We start from the raw sequence: 22,640 nt of genomic DNA on the forward strand, positions 1-22,640 counted from the left end.
ACCACATGATTCCCCAGAGCATTCAGGATTTTGATATTAATGTTAATATCTTTTATATTTTCATAACCTCATGATTTTCAAAGTGCTTTTACATCAAAAGACCCAAGTTCAAGTTCTGTTTTTTTGTACTAAATAAATCACTTCCCATTGCTTCAGTTTTTTTCCCTGTAAAATAGAAAAAATGATATTCCTACTATCTTTCTTGCTTTCTAAACTCTAAAGCACTAAATAATAATATATTATTATTTTTATTTAAAACTCTCATATTGTTATTATTCTTGTTTCTTTCATTTGAAGCAGTTGAGATATAAAGAGAATATTTACCCCCATTTCACTGATGAGGAATCTATGATTGAGAAAGGCAAAGTGAAACTCTTCTAGTGTAAATCTACAAAGCCTCATAATTGTGTCAATTGAAGACTTGTCAAACTTGTCAAACATCCACCCATCTATAGATGCAGATGGTGATTCAGAATTAAAAATAGAATTAGCCACAAGGTATGGTTAGGTAGGATATGTATGACTGAATTAGTTCCTTTTCCACCTACGCCTTCTCATTGTATGAGATGGAAATTTTAGGCCTATTCTGTCTCAAGATTAGTTATTTAAATTCCAAGAAGGTATCAGCTCCTAATTGTGTTCTAACCAATTTAATATCAGGCTGTGCACATAAGAAACTTTTTTGTGCTAAATAAAACATATCATTGCATTTTTCCTCTGACTTTATTTAACTTTTCATCTGTGCCTCTCTGATTCATTTATGCATTTTTTGTATTGTTATTTGCTGTAAATGAGTTATAAGCCCCCATCATCTAGCACATGATAATAATGATTGGCTTTTAAATAACATCTTGTAATTCACTTTATACTATGTAAATGAGTAAATATAGTCATTTAATCCCCATAATTTTGTGAGACAAACAGTACAAATATCTCTGCTAAGAAAAGCCCAAATGTGAGTCATGAAGAGTCAGACATAACTGAACAATAATGAACTAAGTATAAAAAAAACTAGCCATTCAGTAATCCTGACTAGCCTACTTGTTTCCCAGGAGTTATATTGGTAACCAGATAAACCAAATAAACTTCTGGTATGACAAGTATCTGTGATGATTTACCCAGAGAATACATTCTTTGTAAAACTTAAATGTTGATTTGTTGATTCTTAATGAAAACTGTTTGGTAGCACTTCATTTCTTTTTTTTTTTTTAACTCCTTAAGCACTTCAGATATATCAACAGAAAGAGGAATTTCCAGTACAGCATAAGAAACTCGGCTTTGGCTGCTCAATACTTAATAGACTTTTAAGAGGTGGTCTCCCCCTGGTGGGAATTTCAGAGCTTGTTGGACAGAGTTCGGCTGGGAAGACTCAGATTGGCCTTCAGCTCTCCCTCTGTGTGCAATACCCTTATGAGTATGGAGGACTAGAGTCAGGTAAGCATAAGACACTCATTTGATTATATGTTTCCATATTTTTTTCTGTAGAGTTAGAGGCTTCTGAAATTGGCATATAAATAAATAATTTCTTTGAAATGAGCTCCCAAATAAAGGAGTAGAGGCCTCCATTAAGATTTCCCCAAATGCTAAACTCAGGCATATAAACTTAGATCACAACCTATTTACATGAAAAAACTGTAGGTAGCTGGTGCACTGTAATTATTATTATTTCTACAAAATATAAAAAGACCATAGTAATACCAACCTATTAATGTGTATAGTATTTATGGAAGAATGTGACCAGTATTACACAGTAACAACAAGATTATGTGATGATCAATTGTGATAACCTTGGTTCTTCTCAATAATGTGGTAGATTTGGGATGGAAAATGCTGTCATATCCAGAGAGAGAGAGCTTTGGGGACTAATTGTGGATTGAAGCATAGGAATTTTATCTTTTTCTTTGTTTTTTTCTTCTGGTATTTTTTCCTTTTGGTCTGATTTTTTTTTGCACAACATGACAGATTTGGAAATATGTTTAAAAGGATTGCAGATATTTAATCTATATCAGATTGCTTGCTTTCTTAGGGAAGGAGGGAGAAAAATTTGGGAGACAAGGTTTTGCAAGGATTAATGTTGAAAAATTATCCATGCATATTTGAAAATAAAAAACTTTAATAAAAAAAAACTGTTCTAAATTTTTCTCCCCACACCCACCTCTACATGGCAACTAATCCAATATATAGAACATAAAGTTTTACAAAAATGAGTGTTGAAAACTATCTTTACAGGTATTTGGAAAAATAAAGTACTATTGAAAAAGGAGAAAACATTACTTTCTTCTTAATTATCAAACATTTTTCTTCCTCCTACCTTACCCCTAAAAAAAATAAGACAACAAACCTTCACTCATTATGTTCATAATTAAGCTAAACAAAGTCTCATATTGACCATGTTCAAAAATGTGTGTTTTACTCTACATATTTAGTTCATTACTTCTGTGTCAAGAAGTGGATTGATAGCATGCTTCATCATCAGCCCTCTGGAATAATTTTGATCACTATGTTGATCAGAATTTTTTTAATTTTTCAAAAAAATTTTTGTTTTCTGATATTGTTGTTACATTGTAAATTTTATTTCTGAGTTCTGCTTTCTTCACTCTGTATCAGTTCATATAGATCTTTCTAGGTTTCTCAGAAACTGTCTTTTTCATTTTTTACAGATTGATAATTTCTGATTACACTCATATTCATAACATAATTTGTTTAATCACTCTCCAATAATTGATTCTTTTAGTTTCCATTTCTTTGCCATCACAAAAAAAGAGAAACTATAAAATAAAGAGAAAGATCTACTGGATCTTTTCTTCTTTCTTTGATTTCTCTGGGGTATAACCTAGTTGTGGTATTTCTGGTTCAAAGGGTATGCACAGTTTAGTATTCTGGTTGGAATGTTTTCTAGGATAGTTGTACCAAACTACCAGCAATGCATTAGTGTGCCCATTTTCCTGATGGCCTTCCAACATTTGTCATTTTTCTTGTCAATTTTGCCAGTCTGATGAACATGATAACAGCTAAGGGTTATCTTAATTTGTATTTCTAAGATTATTAGTGATTTGTAGAATTGTTTTATGTTTGTTGATAGCTTAGATTTCTTCCTTTGAAAACTATCAATTCATATCTTTTAACTACTTATGTTGATGAATGGTTCTCAATTTTGTAAATTTGAATCTTTTCTTTATATGTTTTGGACATGAGAGAAGGAAGATGTTTTTAGTAGAAACCTGAGAAATTATATGCTACTTATTTATGACTTTTCCTTGAAAAGTCTAACTTCAAAGACCTGCAAAATTTATTTCTTAAAAGCTCCATTATTTGTCATCTTTGTTGATAATTTCTTGGCATCATCTATACAAAAAAATTCATCTTTTCCTAACCCCCCAACTTTATCCCTTTTGTCAACTTACTTATTTCTGTTGCCAGGATAATCATCTTCCCATTTATGTAAAGCTCAAAACTGTGGAGTCATCTTTTGCTCTTCTATTCTGTCACCCCACTATGTTGTTCTAGTCAGTTGCCAACCCCTGTCAATTCTACTTCCACAGTAACTCTCATAACCTTTCCCTTTTCTGCATTTATATTATCATCAACCTATTTCAAGTCCTGATACTTTCCCCCTAGACTAGTGGTGTCAAACTCAAACAGAAGCAGATTTCTGCTGGCCAATATTGACTTAGAAAACCTCAAATTAATATCTATATTATATTTTTATTTATTTTATTAAACCTTTCTCAATTACATTTTAATGTGTTTTGTGGCAATATGCTGCCCCTGTGAGTTTGATACCTCTGCCCCAGAGTGTTTAATGGTTTCCTTACTGATGTACCTGTCTTTGATCTTCTTTCATCTAAGCCATTTTTCACACAACTGCTAAAAATAATCTTCCTAAAATGCAGATCTGACTATGTCACTCCTTTCTGATATATGTCAGTAGATTCCTATTAGCATTAAGTTCAAATATAAGCTCCGTAGACTGGCATTCAGAATCTTCAACACCATCTCTATTCTATCTTTCCAATCATATTTCTCCTTCATACATCCTTTGTTCTTACCAGATTAGATAATTAACTCTTTCTTGATCTTATTTTTCCCTTTTGTATTCCATATATTCACATAGATTATCCCACTTGCAAGGAACATACTTCTTCCACATCTCCATTTATCAAAATCCACTTGTTTAATAGTATTTTCACTTTTTGTTTGTTTTCTTTCTTGTGGTTTTCCCCCCTTTTGGCCTGATTTTTCGACAAATATGGAAATATTGTTAAAAGGATTGTACATATATAACCTACATCAAATTGCTTGCTGTCTTGGGGAGAGGGGAAAGTAAAAAAGGGAGTAAGAAAAGTTTAGAACACAAAGTCTTACAAAAATGAATGTTGAAAGCTAACTGTACATGTATTAGGAAAAATAAAATACTATTAGAAAATGAAAGAATTCCTCCCCCCCCAAAAAAAATTCACTTGTTAAAGGCCAAGCTCAATTAATATCTCTTCCATGAAGCCTTTCCTGATATTCCCACACTAAGTGATCTTGTAACTAGAGATTAATGGTAATATGAAAGAAGAGAAAAATAGTACTTTCTTCCTTTTAGGGGAGACTGTTAAGAATCTGAATGGATTTGGCCTAGCAATTTGGCATTGTAGTCCTAGTTTCTACTCTATACATGTTCTTTCAGAGCATATATAGAAATACTGAGAATTCTTCTTTGCTTGTTAGTGTTCCCCTAGCACAGATGATGGAACAATTGAAAGGAATAGAGAGAGCTGGAGGGTCTCATATGAGTCAGCGGTTTCTAAACTTTGTGTAGCAGTATCCCCTTTATTACATAAAAATGGCTACATTACTCTCCCTTTTACTTTTTAAATCCATGCAAATAATTTTCTTAACTCATATTGCATTCAAACAAAAGTAAGCATTTATTACCATTTTGTAACACATAAATATACAATAAAAGTTATATAATATGCTTAAAATTTTTATGAAAAAATGTTATGTTACATAACAACATAATATGATTGTGGATGAGGCAAACAGAGTCATCTGTAAAATGAGCTGGAGAAAGAAAGGGTGAACCACTCCAGTGCTAAGAGAATCCCAAAAGTGGTCACAAAGAGTCAGACGTGAACTGAAATGATTAAACAACAAAAATTATTTGTATTTGTGACCTCTCTCTCTCTCTCACTGCCTCTCTATATATCTACATCTATACTCATATCTCTGTGTGGGATGTGTGTTTTTGGAGCAAGAAGGACAGATGGCGGGGAGGTGATATGTTTTAAAATGTCTAATAATTTTGGTCATTTCTTCCCATTTTTCCTCCAAGAGGATCTTATGTGCCTGCTCCTCAAGGAAGCAAGAAAACCCTGATCAAGATCAATTCCCTTCTTATAGATGATAGGGAATTATGTGAGGCTCAGGGAAGAGAAGTGGGCCTCCATATTGAAAAAAATCCCTGCTTTCCAGGCTTCTTTTTCTGTTCCCGCTCCTGCTAGAAAGCAGTTTTTCCTCTTCTGCCCTCTCTATGAAGACCTTTCCCACGCTTCTTTCCTACAACCTTCTTTCTCCATAATCTATCATCTCTTTAATTCTCATGGGCTTATGTTCACAGAATCTCAAATTTAGAAGAAAACTAAGTAATCACTTTATCTGACCCACACTTGGATCCTTCCTGCACCATCCTTCACAGGGAGTCAGTTCATCTTCCCTTTAAAGACAACTAGTGAAGGGAAAAGCCACTCCCTTTGGAGCAACCAAAGCTGTCCTTTTTACTCTTGGGGTGGGGAAGGGAAGAGAATGGAATAAGTATTTATATAGTGTTTACTATGTGCCAGGCACTTTACAAATATCATTAATTTGTTGTATGATCATTGATCCTCACAACAATCCTGGAAGTACTGTTATTGTCTCTTTTTTCCCCCTTTTAAAAATTTTATTTATTTGTATGTTTGTTTTGAGTATGCATTGCTTTGAGAATCATGTTGAGAAAGAAAAATCAGAACAAGAAAAAGCCATAGGAGAGGGAAAAAAGTGAATATAGCATGTATTGATATATATTCAATCTCCATAATTGTTTTTCTGGATTCAGATGGCATTTTCTATCCTAAGTCTATTAGAATTGGCTTGGATATTATTCTCTTTTAAACAATTGAATAAACTAAGGCAAATAGAGGTTAAGTGACTTATCTAGAGTCACACACAGCTAGTAAGACAAGATTTGAACTCAAGTCTTCCCAACTCTGGGCCCAGTGCTGTATTATTGTGCTATCCTTTGCTGCTTCACTTTTGGGTAGCCATGTGAAAATTTTTCCTTACTTTGATTCTAAATGTGACTGGATATAACTTCTACCCATAATTCCTTTTTCACATAACAATCTTTAAATACTTGATGGCACTTATCATACCCCTGTCAATTTTCTAATCTCGTCTGCTAGTATTTCTTGTTTGATCAGCCTTCAGTTCTCTCATGATCTTGGTGGCTTTTCTATGGATAATTGCAGTGAATGTAGCCAAAGCCAAACAAAATATAGGGCATCTCAGGAATCTTAGTGCAGTTTTAAATTTTAATGTACTAAAATCATTTAGAGGCTTTTAAATTTTAATGGCTTATAATCGCACTAAGACTTTTGGGACAACAAATATATAAGTGAGGATTAACCACGACAGGGAACAGTAGGATAATTTCTAACCTTCTTCCAGACAGTCTGCTTTTCATAATATAGCATTTTTTGACTGCCATGTTCGTAATGTCAACTCATTGAATTTATATACAGAAACTCTACATTTTTTCCATAAAAATGGAAATGACACAATTACACCATCTTGACCTTGTGCTATTCATTTTTGAACCTAAGTATAGAGTTTTACATTTACTCAAATTAAATCCCATATTATTACATCTACTCCACAGAATCATAGATAACAAAGCTGACAGGGACATCAGAGGCCATTTGCATGTCTCACTGTCATCCTCCTATACAGTAAATTCTAATGAATTCACTAGATGCTGTTACTTTCAGATTCAACTGCAAAATTCTCTTTGGCACTTAAAATCCTTCATAACCTTTCCTTTCCTGCCTTTCTAGTCTTTTTATGCCTTACTCCCTGTTATGCCTTTGTCAGAGAAACATACTGTAACAAAATTTCCCCCAGTTTTCTACTTTCCTTCGAATTTTGTCCTGCATTAGTTTCTGTTTGTGCAAAATCTTTTTAATTTAATGTAATCAAAATTATCCATTTTACTTCCTGTGATTTTCTCTATTTCTTGTTTGATCATAATTTTTTCCCTTATCTATAGATCTGATAAGTAAAGTCTTCCATGTTCTTCTAATTTGATTATGGTATCATCCTTTATTCTAAATCATATACCCATTTTGACTTTATCTTGGTCTCCAGTGTAAAGTGTTGGTTTGTACCCAGTTTTTGCCCAACTGCTTTCTAGTTTTCCCAGAACTTTTTGTGAGATTACTATCCCAAAAGTTTGGATCTCTGTGTTTATCAAGCACAAGTGTGTGTACCTAATCTGTTCCATCAATCTCCCACTTTATTTCTTAGTACCACATTATTTTGATGATTATAACTTTGTAATAGAATTTGAGATTTGGTACATACCTAAGCCTTTATATTTTCCTTTTTATTTTTTCCCCATTAATTCCCTTAATATTCTTGACCTTATGTTTTTCCAGATGAATTTTGTTATTTTTCCTTTTAGCTCCATAATTTATTGATAGTTCGCTGGTATGCCACTGAAAAAAAATTCATTTATTTAGGTAGATTGTCATTTTTATTATATCAATTCAGTCTCCTTATGAGCAATGAACATTTTTTTCAATTGTATAGATCTGACTTTATGTGAAAAGTGTTTTTGTAATTGTATTCATATGGCTCTTGGTAGGTAGACTCACAAGTATATATTGTTGTCTGCATTTGTTTTAAATGGAATTTCTCTTATCTCTTGCTGCTGGACTTCACTAGTAACATACAGAAATTCTAATAATTTGCAGGAGGTTTTTTAAGTCCTACAACTTGGCTGAAATTGTTCATTATTTTAAGTATTTTTAATTGATAGTCTATGATTCTCCAAGTCTATAGAGAATGATAGCTTTGTTTCCTCATTACTTATTCTAATACCTTCAATTTTTTTTCTTCTCTTATTGTTAAAGCTAAATTTTCTTGCACAATATTGAATAATAGTAGGTCATCATGAGCATCCTTGATTTACACAAGTTATTGAAAAGGCTTCTAGCTTATCCCCATTACATATCATGTTCGCTGTTAGTTTTAAGTAAATATTATTTATCATTTTTAGGAAAGCTCTATAGAATTGAATGTTAGGTTTTAGCAAACATTTTTTCTAAACTTATTGAGATAATTATATGATTTTTGTTGGTTTTATTATCAATATGGTCAATTATGTGATAGTTTTCCTAATATTCAACTAGCCCTGCATTCTTGATGCAAATCCCACCTCATTGTAGTAGTAGTAAATGATCTTTGTGATATATTGCTGATATAGTACATCTTTGCTAGTAAAAATTTTTGCATCAATATTCCTTAGGAATATTGGTCTGTAGTTTTCTTTTCTCTGCTTTTGCTCTTCCTGGTTTAGGTATTGATAGCATATTTGTGTCATGAATTTGATAGGATTCCTTCTTGATTACTTTTCCAAATAGTTTATATAGTACTGGAATTATATGTTCTTTAAATGTTTGGTAGAAATCACTTGTGAATCCATTGGTTACTGTTGATTTTTCTTAAGAGTTCATGGATGGCTTATTCAGTTTCTTTTTCCTGAAATAGTTATTTAATTATTCTTTTGTTAATCTGGGCATTTTATATTTTGTAAATATTCATCCACTTCACTTAAATTGTTAGATTTATTGGCATGCAATAATTGGACAAAATAGCTCCTAATAATTGCTTTAATTTCACCTTCATTGATGGTGAATGTACCCTTTTCATTTTTGATATTGATAATTCAGTTTTTCTCTTTTTAAAAATCAAATTAACCAATGATTTATTTCATGAGTTTGTTTGGTATTTTTTTCCTAAAAAACCAACTGATAGTTTTATTAATTCAGTAGTTTTCTTGACTTTCAATTTTATTAATTCAATTTGGTGTCTGGTATTTAATTGGGGTTTTTAAATTCTTTTCTAGTTTTTTTTCCCCTTTAATTGCATACTTACTTAATTGACCTACTCTTTCTCTGTTTTATTGGAGTAAGCATTTAAAGATATGAACTTTGGGGCAGGTAGGTGATGCAATGGTTAGAGCACCAACCCTGAAGTCAGAAGGACTTAATACTTCCTAGCTATGTGACCTTGGGCAAGTCACTTAAACCTAATTCGAGGGGGTGGGGGGAGAAGATAAGAATTTTTCCCTAAGTACTACTTATGCTGTATACCACAAATTTTATTATTTTCTAAAATTGCTGTCATTCTCTTTAATGAAATTGTTTCTGTGATTTTTTTTCTTTAACTCACTTATTCTTTGTAATTACACTTTTTAGTTTTAAACTGATTTTTAATCTATGTTTCCATGTCTCTTTATTATCTATAATTTTTATTGCATTATGACTTTTCTTCATTTTATTCTATAATAAAAGGTCAGTAGATGACATATAATGTTAAGAAAAAGGTATGTTCCATATTGGATTGCTTGTCATCTAGGGGAGCGGATGGGGAAAAGGAGGGGAAAATCTGAAACACGAGGCTATGCAAGGGTCAATGTTGAAAAATTATCCATGTATAAGTTTTGAAAATAAAAAAAAATTAAAAATAAATGTTTGGTAGAATTCACTTGTTAAAAAAAAGAAAGAAAGAAAAAGGTATGTTTCTTTTGTTCCCATTCAGTTTTCTCCAGAGGTTTGTCCTATCTAACTTTTTAAATATTCTATTATTTCCTTAATTTTCTTCTTCTTCTTCTTCTTCTTCTTTTTTTTTTTTTTTTGGTCAGTTTTTTTTTTTTTTAATCTAGTTCTGAAGGGAGAGTTGAAATCTCCTACTAGTATGATTTTACTGTCTATTTCCTCCTATAATTCATTTACCTTTGTTTTAAAAAGTTTAGATACTATAATCTCATTCTCTTTCTCCCTTCCCCTTTCTCCCAGAACATCCTTTTTTCTTAGGCGCCCCCCCTTTTTTTTTTATATCAACCCCATCATAATTAACTCATACCCATGCCATCTCATCTGTCTATGTAGAGTCCTCCTAACTGTCCTAATAATCATAAAGTTCTTAAGGAGTTACAAGTATCATCTTCCCATGTAGGAATATATACTGTTTAATCTTATTGAATCCTTTATGATTTCTCTTTTCCAGTTTATCTTTTTATGCTTCTTTTGGGTCTTGTATTCTGTATTCGAGACAGAACTGTTTTCATTGTAATACCTTCCCATCATCCTACCACACTGAAATATTTTTTATTTTGAATTTTCTCGTCTCATATATTAACTACTTCACCACTTTGAGTCATCTGAAAATGTGATATTATGCCATTTTTGTCTTTGTGAAAATCAGTCACAAAATCATTGAAGAGCATAGGGCCAAGGACAAAATGCTGTAGCCTTCTACTAGAGACCTCTTGCCAAATGTACATCAAGTTGTTAATGACTGCTCAGTTATTCTAACTCCTCTTTCTATGACTACTACAGCTAATAATAATAATTCACATTTACCTAGTGCTCTAAATAGAAAAATTTTGTTTTTAAAAAAATCCTCTGACACATAGTGGTAAATGTTATGATCCCCTTTTGGAGATTGCATCTCAGAAAATCTAAGTGATTTGGTCATTACCACAGAGTTAATAAATGTCAGAGCCTGAATTTGAACCTTGTTTGGCTTATTCCACTTTAACCTTTTTCTAATATACCACACCAGCTCTGGAATTAATTTTTTTCTAATTAATAAGAATTTGTTTTCTCTCCCTTGTATCTCTCCTTTCTACTAGGAGAAAAGAAAAACTCTTGCAAAACAAGTTTCCATAATTAGCCTGTCTGAAAATTTTTACTACACCAACTCAAAAAAAAAAAAAAATTAGCTAGAGATAGAATTGACTCTAGGTCTCTTCTACCTGGCCTCCTGAAACTCCCAGTATTCGACCACACATTTTCTTCTTATAGTATCAATTGAAAAATATATTGTTATTTAGATATAACATTCTCTTGTCATACATATTTAATTTATTTCACTTGCCAGGACTTCGTCTAACATTCAGTTTCATGATTGTTTTCAAAGGAAACAAATTTATTCCACGTATTCTGTCTCTGTACTAGCTCATTGTTCTTTTTTATGGCTTGGAAGTTAACCAAGAAAATAGGACACATTGTCTCTGGGTTGTCTTGGTGCCATTTTGAGGAGTCATTTTATAGTGCTTGTTAATTTGCTGAACTGTTTTGTTTTCTATCTTTGTCTAAATTTGATAGAAAAAGCCAGTTTAATTTAGTCTTTTTCATCAAATTCATAATGTGTTTTTTTTTTAAAAGCCAGTAATAGTTCTGTTAACCTTTTTGATATGTGTTCCCTTTCATCCACCCCCCAATAGGCTGGTGTTGGTTTTCTGAAGATAGGGATTTTATCATTTTATTATTTAAAAAACAAATCTTTTATCCTCAGTACCTGGCCTATTTCCTGGCACATAAACATAGCAGGTACTATTAAATTTTGCTTAATTGCATCAGGTATATCATTCTGTTTCAGTAAAATTTAATATTTACAATATTTGGGTCATTTCTTCCTTTAATAGTGGGCACAAGTGATAACTGAGAAAAGAGCTAAAAAAAGCTGACTTCTTTGGCTAATAGAATGTAATCCATTTCCTTTAGCTAAGCATTATTTCAGCGATCTCAACCAATATCATATTTTGGGTAGCATATATTAATGGAAAGAGCACTCACCTAGGAATAAGATTAGATTAAAGAGTTGCAAATCTCTGAGTCCAAAATGTAAATCTCATTTTACAGATGAGATCGTTGAGGTCCACAGAAATTCAATGACTGACCTAGGCTATACAGGCTATGAGGAAGAATTTGTATTGATGCCAAGTCCTCCGAGTCTAAAACCAGTACTCTTTCTGCTACTTTATGCCACACAAGTTAGTGGGCTGGAGATCAAATCCAGATTGACATAAAATAGCCAGCTGTGGGATTGTGGGCAAGCTCTTACCGAGCTTGCCTTGCTTCTGTCACAGGACAGCAAAATAATGTAAAGCACTTTAAGGCCATTGAGAGCTACATAAATGCCAACTATTTGGAGAGAGGCTTTTCCTATGATTATATTGTTATTAAGGAATTCCAGGTGAAGAAACCACCTCTATCACTATAGATTGGTGCTTACTCTGTTACTTAAAATCTTGGAATGTTGCCTATATTTTGAGAGGTTGATGTTTTGTTCAAGTCAGCCATATATATCAGAGGTAAAACTTGAACCCAGACTATCCTGACTCAAAGGAAGACCAGCTCTCTTTCCACTGTGCCACACTGGCTCCTTGTGAGTCATTATTATGATCAAATTTTACTATGTGAAATTTTTATTTTATCCTGTAGATTATTGAGGTAAGTCAGATTACACCTTACAGAGATAACTGGCCATATTCTGAGCTAGGCTTGATTAAGGTTTTGGACTCTGGTTTGGAATGATGTACATTTTGCTAGAAAGAGATTTATTTAACACTATTTGACAACAGGAAGGATCTTTAGCAAAGATAAAGTTTTGGTTCATTTGGGCACAGCTCCCCTAACCCTTGTACAGAAGACCAAGTATATTGATTCAGGGACTCTAACTTGTCCATCCTGATGTGCTGGACTCTTTTTTGCATTAGGCAATCAGGAAACTATGTCAACATTTCAAGCCTTCATCTCCTTAGTCCAGTTAAGTCTTAAGAATAGTTTCAGTGTCTTTTTAGGGGAAAACTAACTTAGCCAACATAATAAGAATATTAGCAGATGTTGCAAAACTATACTAACCTATATGGAGTATATTTTGAGTGTGCTCCATCTTGTCTCTTGATGGAAAAGTCCTTGATGGAGATCCTTCTACTGCTTACATGACTTTAGTGGTATCTACTAAATAATCTGTAGAAGGTAGCATTTTGGCTGAGTCTTCAGGTTAGCTAGGAATACTAAGAGACTGAGATAAGGAGGGAGAAAATTCCTGGCATGGTGAAGAATATTCCAGTGGAAGGCATAAACATGAAAATGTATTATTCATTTACAGCAGGGCTTCTTAATTTTTTCCACTTGCAATCCCAAGAAATTTTTATGGAACCCTGGGTATACAAATAAAACATTTACTGATTAAAAAATCATAAATTAATTTTAAAGCAATTCTTTGATATACACATAATTTTATCATTTATTAAAAATGAAAGCAAATTTGCATACTAATGAGATGGGATGTACTTGTTTATTTTTACTTAAAGAATTAAGTCCTGGTAGAATATTTGATAACCTTATACTGTTGCCAAATTTTTCATGAACCTCACATTCAGTTATACAACTCCATATGGATCATAACCCACAGTTTAAGAAACTTTGATGTAGAGAATAGCAAATAAGCAAGTATTACTAAATTGTAAAATGCATAGAAGGGAGTAATATGTTAGAAGACTACAAAATCAGGAAGGGGACACGTTATGAAGAATTTTAAATGATAGAGGAATTGATATTTAATCTTGGAAATAATAGGGAAACACTGGAATTTGTTGAGTCCATTAAGAAAATCACTTTGTCAATTGTATCAGGACTTCCTCAATTTTTTTTCCACTCATCATCCCTTTTCATCCAAGAAATTTTTGTAACCCCAGGTATAGAGGTATATAAAATAAGTAGGCAAATCAAACATTGATTAGTAATAAATCATAACTTTTTTCATCATCCCCACATTTAGTTACATGATCCCATATGAGATTGTAACCCCCAGTTTAAGAAGCTTTGGACAATATAAAGAATGGATTGGAATTAGGATAACGTTGGGGAGACCAAATAGAAGACTATTTCAATAGTCCAGGTAAGAAATGTTGTGGAGATAGAAATGACAATATTTGGCAATAGACTGGAATAAAAATGATGACTCAGAAATGATATCAAAGTTGCAAGGCATGGTGACTGGAAGGATGGTAGTACCCTCAATAATAAAAGAGATAATGATAACAGAAAATTTCTAGTAACAATAGCGAAACTTGAAAAGGGATGAATTTGAGGGGAGAACAATGGTTTCTGTTTTGTACATTGTTTGAGATGCCTACAGATCATAAAATATGTAACAGGTGAAAGATGAAGTAACTGATCAAACAAAGATTCAAGCTTCTGAGCATATCATTTGATTAAGTAATGCATGCTAATTGCCCAAGAAATAGGGAACAGTCACCTCCTTCAGCTTTGGCACTCAGGAAAGAATCTAGGGCTAAATATATAGATTTGGTAGTTGTCTATATAGAGATGATAATTGAACCCACGGGAGCTTATGAGACTATTAAGGGAAATAGTATAAAAGACAAGAAAAGAGCTTTAGGGAACACCTACAGTGGTAGGTGGGACATGGAATACAGTAGAAGTTACTAAGTAGAAGAGGTCAGAATAGGTAGGAAGACAACCAAGAGAGCATTATATCAGGAAAATCCAGAGAGGAGAAATTATCCAGGAGCAAGTGATTTTTAACAGCTCCAGCTGCTACAAGAAATATCAAGATGAATGAGGATTAAGAAAAGGTTATTACATTTGGCATTTAACAGATCACTTTGGAGAAAGCTATTTTAATTGAATGATGAGGTCAGAAGCCAGATTGCAGAGGATTTAAAAGAGAATGACAAAAGAGAAAATGGAAACAAATTGTAGAGAGCTTTCCCAAGAAATTTAAGTGAGAAGGGAAGGAAAGCTAATAACATAATAGTACATGTTTAACCTATATCAGATTGTTTGCTGTCTTGGGGGGCAGGGAGGGAGAAAATTTTGAAACACAAGGTTTTGCAGAGGTGAGTTTTGAAAACTTTGCATGTATTTGGAAAAATAAAATGCTACTAAAAAATAGAAATGGATGTATCTATTTGAAGGTTTGGTTGGAAAAAACAAGTTTTTAGACATTCAAATTAAAAATTAAATCATGGGAAAGCTAATAGAAACTCCTGTGAATAGGTGACATTTTGCTGATTGCATCAAGCTGCAGAATAGGTCCTTTGAGTTAAGTCACCAAATACATGTATCTTGAATGAAAGAACATGCTGGATTATACCTAGGAAATTACACAGTACTAAATTAGGGGCTCTCACTGGACATACTGAAATGAGAGCATTTGGAATTTGAAGAGCTCAAAAATTATTACTCATTTCAGTTCCTTGCTTAAAAGCAAATGCCTCTTCAGATGAATGGTTACATAATTCACTTAGAGAATGGGGGAAAAGGAGGACACTGACATGCAAGGCTTAAACATCTGAAAGAAACTTATTAAAGGATTTTCTTTATAGCTAGAGATCAGAATAAGATGCTGTAGACTAGTAACTTCAAACTCAAATAGAAATAGATCTTTGCAAATGGTATATTGACTTAGAACCATAAATTAACCTTGCCCATGTTGTACTATATTTTTAGTTATTTTCTTAAACATTTCTCTATTATATCTTAAGTCTGGCTGAAGCTGCTTTGGGGACTACTGTCCTTCCCTTGACACCTCTTGTTAGATATACAAATCTGCATTCAAAATGGATCAATGGTTTGGCAGTTCCACAAAATAGGTGTGGTGATAACAGTTCCTTTAAAGATAGATATCCAGCTTTCCTTTTTTGTACAAGAAAAATCCCATCTCTGATGTATTTTAGATGGTCTCTGCTTTTAGAACCTTCCAGAATAACAGTGAATGGGAAGCAAAGCATCATTTGTTACCTTCATTGCCAAATCACCACTTTGGGACCTTTAGGCAGAGCAGCTGTTTGAGGGAGATGAGAATATGGGCATAGATTATTTCCCAGTATTATATAAGATTGGCTAACAAGGGATTGGAAAGGATTTTATCTGTGATCCCACGTGCTGGGACCTCTTGGAGCTAAAGAGTTACATAAAAGCATGAAGATCAGACATTTTATGGAAAGCATTGCTAGAGTTTCAAGTTTTTTTGACTCCACCACAATACTTTGAATGATTCAAAGCTGATCTATTTGATATATTCCTTCTCTTTCCTGTGCCTTTGCACAATGAAGTTGAAAATGTTTTCCCTTCTTCCTTTCACCTCTTAGGATCTCACATTTTTTTCAAGACTTAGCTGAAGTGTCACCTCTTTAAAGAAGCCTTTCCTAATTCCCTCCAGTGATTTCTCTCCTTAGTTCAAACAGGCGGGGTAGAGGTAGGGAGGACACAGGGTATATCTTGTATTTATCTAGGGACATATGTGTATTGCCAGAGACTGCCTCACATTTATATTTGTATCTCTGGTACCCAGCACATGAAGTAATGGGTACTTAGTGTCTGTTAATAAATAATAAACTACCCCCTGACCTGGAACTTTTTTTTTTAATTTGTAGTTACATTTTCTTATGACAAAATGGACCCTTTCCCCCCAAAAAAATCAGCAATGAGGTAGCAAAGAATTTAGACTCTGAGGAGGTGCCCATCTAGAAAATGGTTGAACAAGTTATGGTACATCAAAGTAATAAAATACTAGTATGTTGTAAGAAAGGATGAAGGAAATCATTTCAGAGAAAACATGGAAGACATGTTAACTCATAACTCACAATGTGAAGCAGGAGAGTGATTCAACATTGTAATGACAAACAGCTTAGAAAGCCTTAATACACTGATTAGCACTGACTGGCCACTATTCCGGGGGCTGTTTATTACCATGTTGCCTATCTCCTGATCAAAAGATCTGGATGAATTAATACTCTAATGCAGAATGAGCCATGTTAGTATGTCATTTTCTTTCTTCCTTTTGGACACAGTGAGGAAATTGGTATTCTCTAATGGCCTAGCCTAGTCCTTTCGAGCTCTAAGTCTGTGATTTCTATAATGTTACCATCTCCTTCCTCACAGATCTTGTCTCTTCAACGGGAAGGGATTAAGAAGCATTAAGACAAGGTCTGGTTAGAAAGGGCAAGAATAAGAAGGGTAGACTTAAGAGGCTCTGCTTTTGGAAGAATGACAGACAGAAAATTTACCCTGGACATTTGAAAAACTTTCCCCCTGAAATTTTGTAATTTTGAGAAGTAAAAATTGAGTCAAAGAATGTTTTGTCTGTGTTGCATTTTGAAGTTTACTTTTAGAAGCGTAGGACTCAATAGTTTATATATAAATATATAAAGGGATAGCACAAAAGGCCCAATGATGTTCACTCCATTGACTCCTTCTGAGGTCATTATTCAATCTAGCTTAGGCCAGTGTGCATAGATTGTTGGGGACTAGATAGTTGGGATCTTCATTTTACATGGATGCTCATAAAATTAATGACTTAACCTGTATGAAAAAATGTTGAGCCAATTTGTCTACTATTATCTCTTAAATCATAGCTCTTAGACATGGAAGGAATCTTTAAAGTCATCTAATTATCTCATTTTATGAAGGAGAAAACTGAATTCCAGCAATGATTACAGAAGTAGATGTTAGAAAGTAGGTTCCCTAACTCTAGGCTTTCCAACAAATCAGCATTATGTAAGGCTAGACTGTGAGTGCAGCAAATTGCTAAGGCCTGCGGAGAAGACAAACAATATAAGACATAGTCCCAATATGCATTCTTGCCTGACAACTTTGGTGTGTGAAGGCTCGGAATTTAAATACCAATACCAAAGAATTCTATGAATTTTTCTGCCTCAGATCTAAAGTATAGCTATTACACTTCTCTTGAAGTACTCATCTTGCATTTTCTATTGTCATATTTTTATGTTCTATTATATTTTCTATTATATGTATTCCTATTATATTATGTAAGTGAAGATAGTAATACATAAACTTTGTAGTACAGTGCCAAGGCCACAGGTTATTTAACCTGAAGCATAATTAAGACTCAGGCACTAGAACTTTCTTTGCAATTTACTAACTGTCCAGTCTTTTAATGAGTTCTTAAACATTAGTTTTTCTATCCATAGAACAGTGATGATAATCCTGCATTACTGACCTCGAAGTTTCTCTGAGGATTAAGTGAGTCAAGGATGATAAAAAATGTTTTGAAAAACTATAAATTTTTCATAAGATCATAGGTCCATAGCTGAAAGAGACCTTCTAATCAAGCCCTTTCACTTAACAGATGAGGAAACTGAGGTTCAGATAAGTTGTGATTTGCCCCAAATCACAAAGTAGTAATTGATGGTGTTGTTATTCCTGTTGCCTTTGGTTTTTGTGGATTTTGTGTCAGCTATTCAGGTTCGCTGCTGTCAATATCCTCCTTTCCAGGGGTCACAGCCTCACACCACAGATACAGTTCTTGGGCACTAACCCAAAGGAGGGTCAAGTCTGTTCACACGTAATACATGATGCATGGACAAAAAGCAGGTGATCAGGCTTCCTGGATGTATGACCAGGTAAAGGGTGACCTCACAGACTTGTAACTGGTAAGGAGATGAGCAGCTTCTTTTACTTGTAGCTTAAATGAGCCCAATTTCAAAGTCACTGTCAAGTCTATGGCAGTTCCTTTAGAACAAGAAGGTTTGTTTAATTTGCTTACCTGCCTTTCTCCTCTTTATACTTCCCAAGGTAATCAGCAAAGAATTTCAAAAGGAGCCTCTGATTTTATTGTTGTAGGATAATGTTTCCACAACAAGTTTTAAACTCTTTAGTAAAGAATTCTTCATGACTGACTGTGTTGAGAAAAGTCACCACCTGATGGCCAAACTTCATGAATCTTTCCACACATAGATTAGAAAAACACAGAAAAGCTTTTTTAACTTAGAAAGTCTTATCCTTTACTGGAAGGGCCTTCAAAAACACGGAGTCACTTCTATTCCAGAATGAGGCATTTGAAGACAGCTTCACTGGAAGATGACAAGGAATGTTAAAAAATATAGGAATAATACAAAAACAGTATTTGAGGGTGAGAAGTATAAGATATAGACTAGTTACTATAGAAGCTATCTAATTAAAACAAGAACTCTAAGATGAATCTTTGGAGCCAACAGAGAACCTGTGTTTTGCATTTTAGGTGTGATCTATATTTGTACAGAGGATGTTTTCCCAGATAAGCGCTTACAGCAGCTAATAGCTCTACAGCATCAATTGAGGACAGATGTTCCAGGGGAGATCATCAAGAAAATTAAATTTGGCAACTCTATCTTCATTGAACATGTAGCAGACATAGTGAGTAAACTGTACCCCAACAAGATATTGAGGGGCTGATTAATCTAGATTTCAAGGTAAATGGGAGAACTGAAATTCTGTAATTGGGGTGATCATTTTTATAGTTTATAAGAGTTTATAATATAATTTAATTTATTAATTTTTCCAGGGGCCCGGTTGGCTTTCTTAGAGGCCTCTCTCTCCTTGGTTCCAGATTAGCAAGACCACTGCCTGCTTTTATATATGGTTTATGACCTAATTTTTTTTTTTAACATTTTTAACAGTTTTATTATATTTAAATAGCTTGTATCTATACAAAACCAGGCAGAATATCAGATTTGGCCCTCTGGAGATACTTTGCAAACCCCTGCTGTAAAGGATTGTCTTATTTCTTATGTTATCTTCATCTTAGAACCTTTACTAGTCCTTACAATTACCTGTATAATTTTTTTTTCCCAAGCTAAATATTAACCCAATTTAAACAGGAAGCTGTAAATATAGGGATCTTGGGAGAGTATGTCAACTGGCAGAGCTAAGTCATATATTTTTAATTTTCTAAATTTTTTATTGCTTTATAATTTTTTTTCACTGGATGATTAATCATCATCATATTAGCCAAGATCCATGTAACACTTATTTTGGTACTGTGCTAAGCGCTTTACAGTTATTTCATTTGTTCTACATAACTCACTTTGGAAGTGGGTGTTTATTAGTATTGCCCCCATTTTATAGACTCTGAAAACAGAGTTTAAGTGACTTGTCTGTGGTCAACCAGCTAAGAAGTATCTGAGACTGGATCTGAATTCAGGTCTTTCTGACTACAGGCCCAGTGTTCCATCTAATGCACTACCGTCCTCTTAGTTTGAGGACAGGATGAGTTTGTGTTGTTGTTACAGTATATATATATATATATGTATGTGTGGTGTGTGCACGCACGTGCATGTGTCTACAATATAGTTTTAGATTACACACCTTGAAGTAAATTTAGTAGACTGTATTATTCCTAATTACATACATGATGAGCTATATACAAACATATCTAGAAATTACATTTCATAGCTTATTGAGTGAAGAATTTAGTGTGAAAAAAAGGTAATGATTGTCCTTGGAGAAAAAGTAAAATTTCAGCACAGAGTGAGCCGCCTTCAGCTTACTTAAAAGGTGAAAGTATATTGAAACAGTTTTAATACCACCAAAGGAACCTGTCCCCACCTGAGTTCCAGTCCCCTTCACCATTCTGGACAGCAAAGCCAGCAGCCAGCATGGACTGTAATTGGAAGCTGAAAACTGAGTTTCAGTGCTCCCACTCTATATCCTTAAGTAAATGAATTCTCGTCTCTGAGCCTTAGTTTTCCTAAGAAGGCAGCAGTCTAAATGGTCTCCAAAGTCCCATCCCTGACATTCTGTGGAGCCAAGTTTTAGGATCTTAGACTCACAAAGGCTAGTGCTTAGAATAATAAAGAAATAGAGAGAGCATTTAGTCCAGCCATCTCATTTTACCGAGAAGAGCCCAGAAGTCCTAAATAAAATGATTTGTTGAGTTTGGGACAAACTTGGGTAGAGAGTCTAATATGTACATTTTCTTCTCACCTCTGGCTCTTGAATGGAAGAAGGTATTTTAGGAGGCATCTCTGTTATAAGGATTCACTTAATTTTAAAATGTTTCCACATAAAGGTAATTTTGAAGAATAAAACGTATAGAGCACATAAAATTTAATTTTAAAAAATTTACAATAAAATACATTAACACACATAGCTCCAAATGAAATAACATAACAGGATATTATACACAGAGGAACAGACCTTTCCAATGCAGATTCAGTACATGGCAAAGCCACAAACTTCAACCCTGCAGTCAACCCCACAGAGTCTCTGGGAGAGTTGGGGGAATAAATGATGAAAAGAAGGAAACCAGCAGCATTCTCTTTTAAGAGTAGAGCTGAAATATACAAAAGGCATTCAGGGACATTGACCAACTCGCCCAGATTTGTCTTGTCACCTAAAAAGACTCACAAAGGTCATGGTCCTGTGTGATTCTGACAAATCATACAAAGATTAGTAGCAAGTCCCACAGCAAAAATAGCCATAATGAAACCTTGTTAAATAACCACCAGCTCTCAGGTGGTTGCTCCAAGCTTTGACTATAGCCCTACTGGCTCCAGATGGGACGGTGTTCCCAGCAGCGAAAGGTTACAAAGACAGCAGCTGTGCCCCTTGTGGGTCTTGGGAGAACGTGGACACTTCTGACAGGGAGATCACTGTGGAAACTTTTCACTGAAAGAGAAGACAGCATCAAAGGAGATGGACGCTGTTCTGTGTGGGTGTAGCTCTAGGATTCCTGAAAAATTCCCCAAAGCATATTCCTACAGGCCTTTGCCAGGGCATTCCGATGCCTATGAGAAAAAGATCTTGGGAAGCTATCTGAGAGGTCTAGGACCAGCTAAGAAATGATGAATTGCTTCCCAAGGCCTCAGAGCAGAGTTTCCTCACAGCCCTCCTTGGCTGGCCAGGACCAATGCCTACAAGATCAAAGTGCCCCACTGACAAGACACTGTATCCTAAATGCTCCAAGTACCTTTATTTCCTATTTGACATGCTAAGGGGTAGTTATCCATCCATGGATGGTTCTTATCCCTTAGGCTTTCCACTTTCCTCACTTTCTGCTCTATGTTCCCTACCTATAGTGTTACCAGGGAGCTAACAGGGTTGTATAAATAAAGGAGTGACTCTCAAATCATTTTTTTGACTACCTGGCTGTTCTGACAAAAGGATTAGATGGGTAAACCTGAAGCTAACACGGAAAAATAAAAATTTTAGAGATTAATCAACAGTATTCCTTCTTCCATACTAGAAATTTTTAGAGAAAGATCATGCATGTGTTTTTTACTGACACATTTGCAAATGTAAGCACATTTCTTAGTACTTTGTGATGTACAAACCTGCAATAAGTAGTAAGGTGCAGCCTGGCTCCAAGAATGCCAGCAGATGGGTTTTAACAGGGAAAAAGCTTTATTTCAGACTGAATCTCATCTCATTTTTCTGTCTTCCACAGCAGATGACATGTACAGATTGACTTCTCTTTCCCTTTTTTGCTGCTAAAAAAAACAATGTAGCTGCCCTTCAAAAATCTTGCTTCCCTGCCACCAACAGGGTGTAAAATGTAAAACATCTGTAAAATGAGGAGGATGTGTAGATGGCCTTTAAAGCCTCTTCCAGCTCTAAATCTATGATCTTTTAGTTTTACTAGATTAGGCAGAGGTCTTTCAAGTTTCACAAGATTTGCTCTTCCTCTCCAGTCTTACACTTTTCTGTTGCGATGGGGACCACAAGTGATGGTTCTATTAATTCAAGGTCTCATAAATTCTCAGAAGACCTCTTTGAAGTTCTGAAATAGGA

At 34.2% G+C, this 22,640-nt stretch overlaps 2 protein-coding genes across 12 annotated transcripts in view; one reads left to right on the plus strand and one right to left on the minus strand.

Annotated features, from left to right (window-relative positions):
- The window catches only part of XRCC3 (X-ray repair cross complementing 3), a 47,725-nt gene that overhangs the window by 19,694 nt on the left and 5,391 nt on the right, over positions 1-22,640 (plus strand). For all 6 annotated transcript variants that reach the window (XM_003756520.4, XM_012550167.3, XM_031953175.1 and 3 more), the window contains 2 exons: positions 1,222-1,434; positions 19,111-19,265. In XM_003756520.4, coding sequence (XP_003756568.1) covers positions 1,222-1,434; positions 19,111-19,265 — 368 coding nt within the window. The remainder of the gene's footprint in view (positions 1-1,221; positions 1,435-19,110; positions 19,266-22,640) is intronic.
- The window catches only part of KLC1 (kinesin light chain 1), a 61,472-nt gene continuing 60,127 nt past the window's right edge, over positions 21,296-22,640 (minus strand). For 4 of the 6 annotated variants that reach the window (XR_004232084.1, XR_004232083.1, XM_031953167.1 and 1 more), the window contains one exon: positions 21,296-21,518. Coding sequence is in view for 3 of the 6 variants with exons in the window: in XM_031953165.1 (XP_031809025.1) it covers positions 21,516-21,518 (3 nt within the window). In the remaining 3 variants the exon portion in view is untranslated. The other 2 variants (XM_031953163.1, XM_031953160.1) reach the window with 1 other exon arrangement.

This window comes from Sarcophilus harrisii, chromosome 2 (assembly GCF_902635505.1).
Source record: "Sarcophilus harrisii chromosome 2, mSarHar1.11, whole genome shotgun sequence".
Lineage (NCBI taxonomy): Eukaryota > Metazoa > Chordata > Mammalia > Dasyuromorphia > Dasyuridae > Sarcophilus > Sarcophilus harrisii.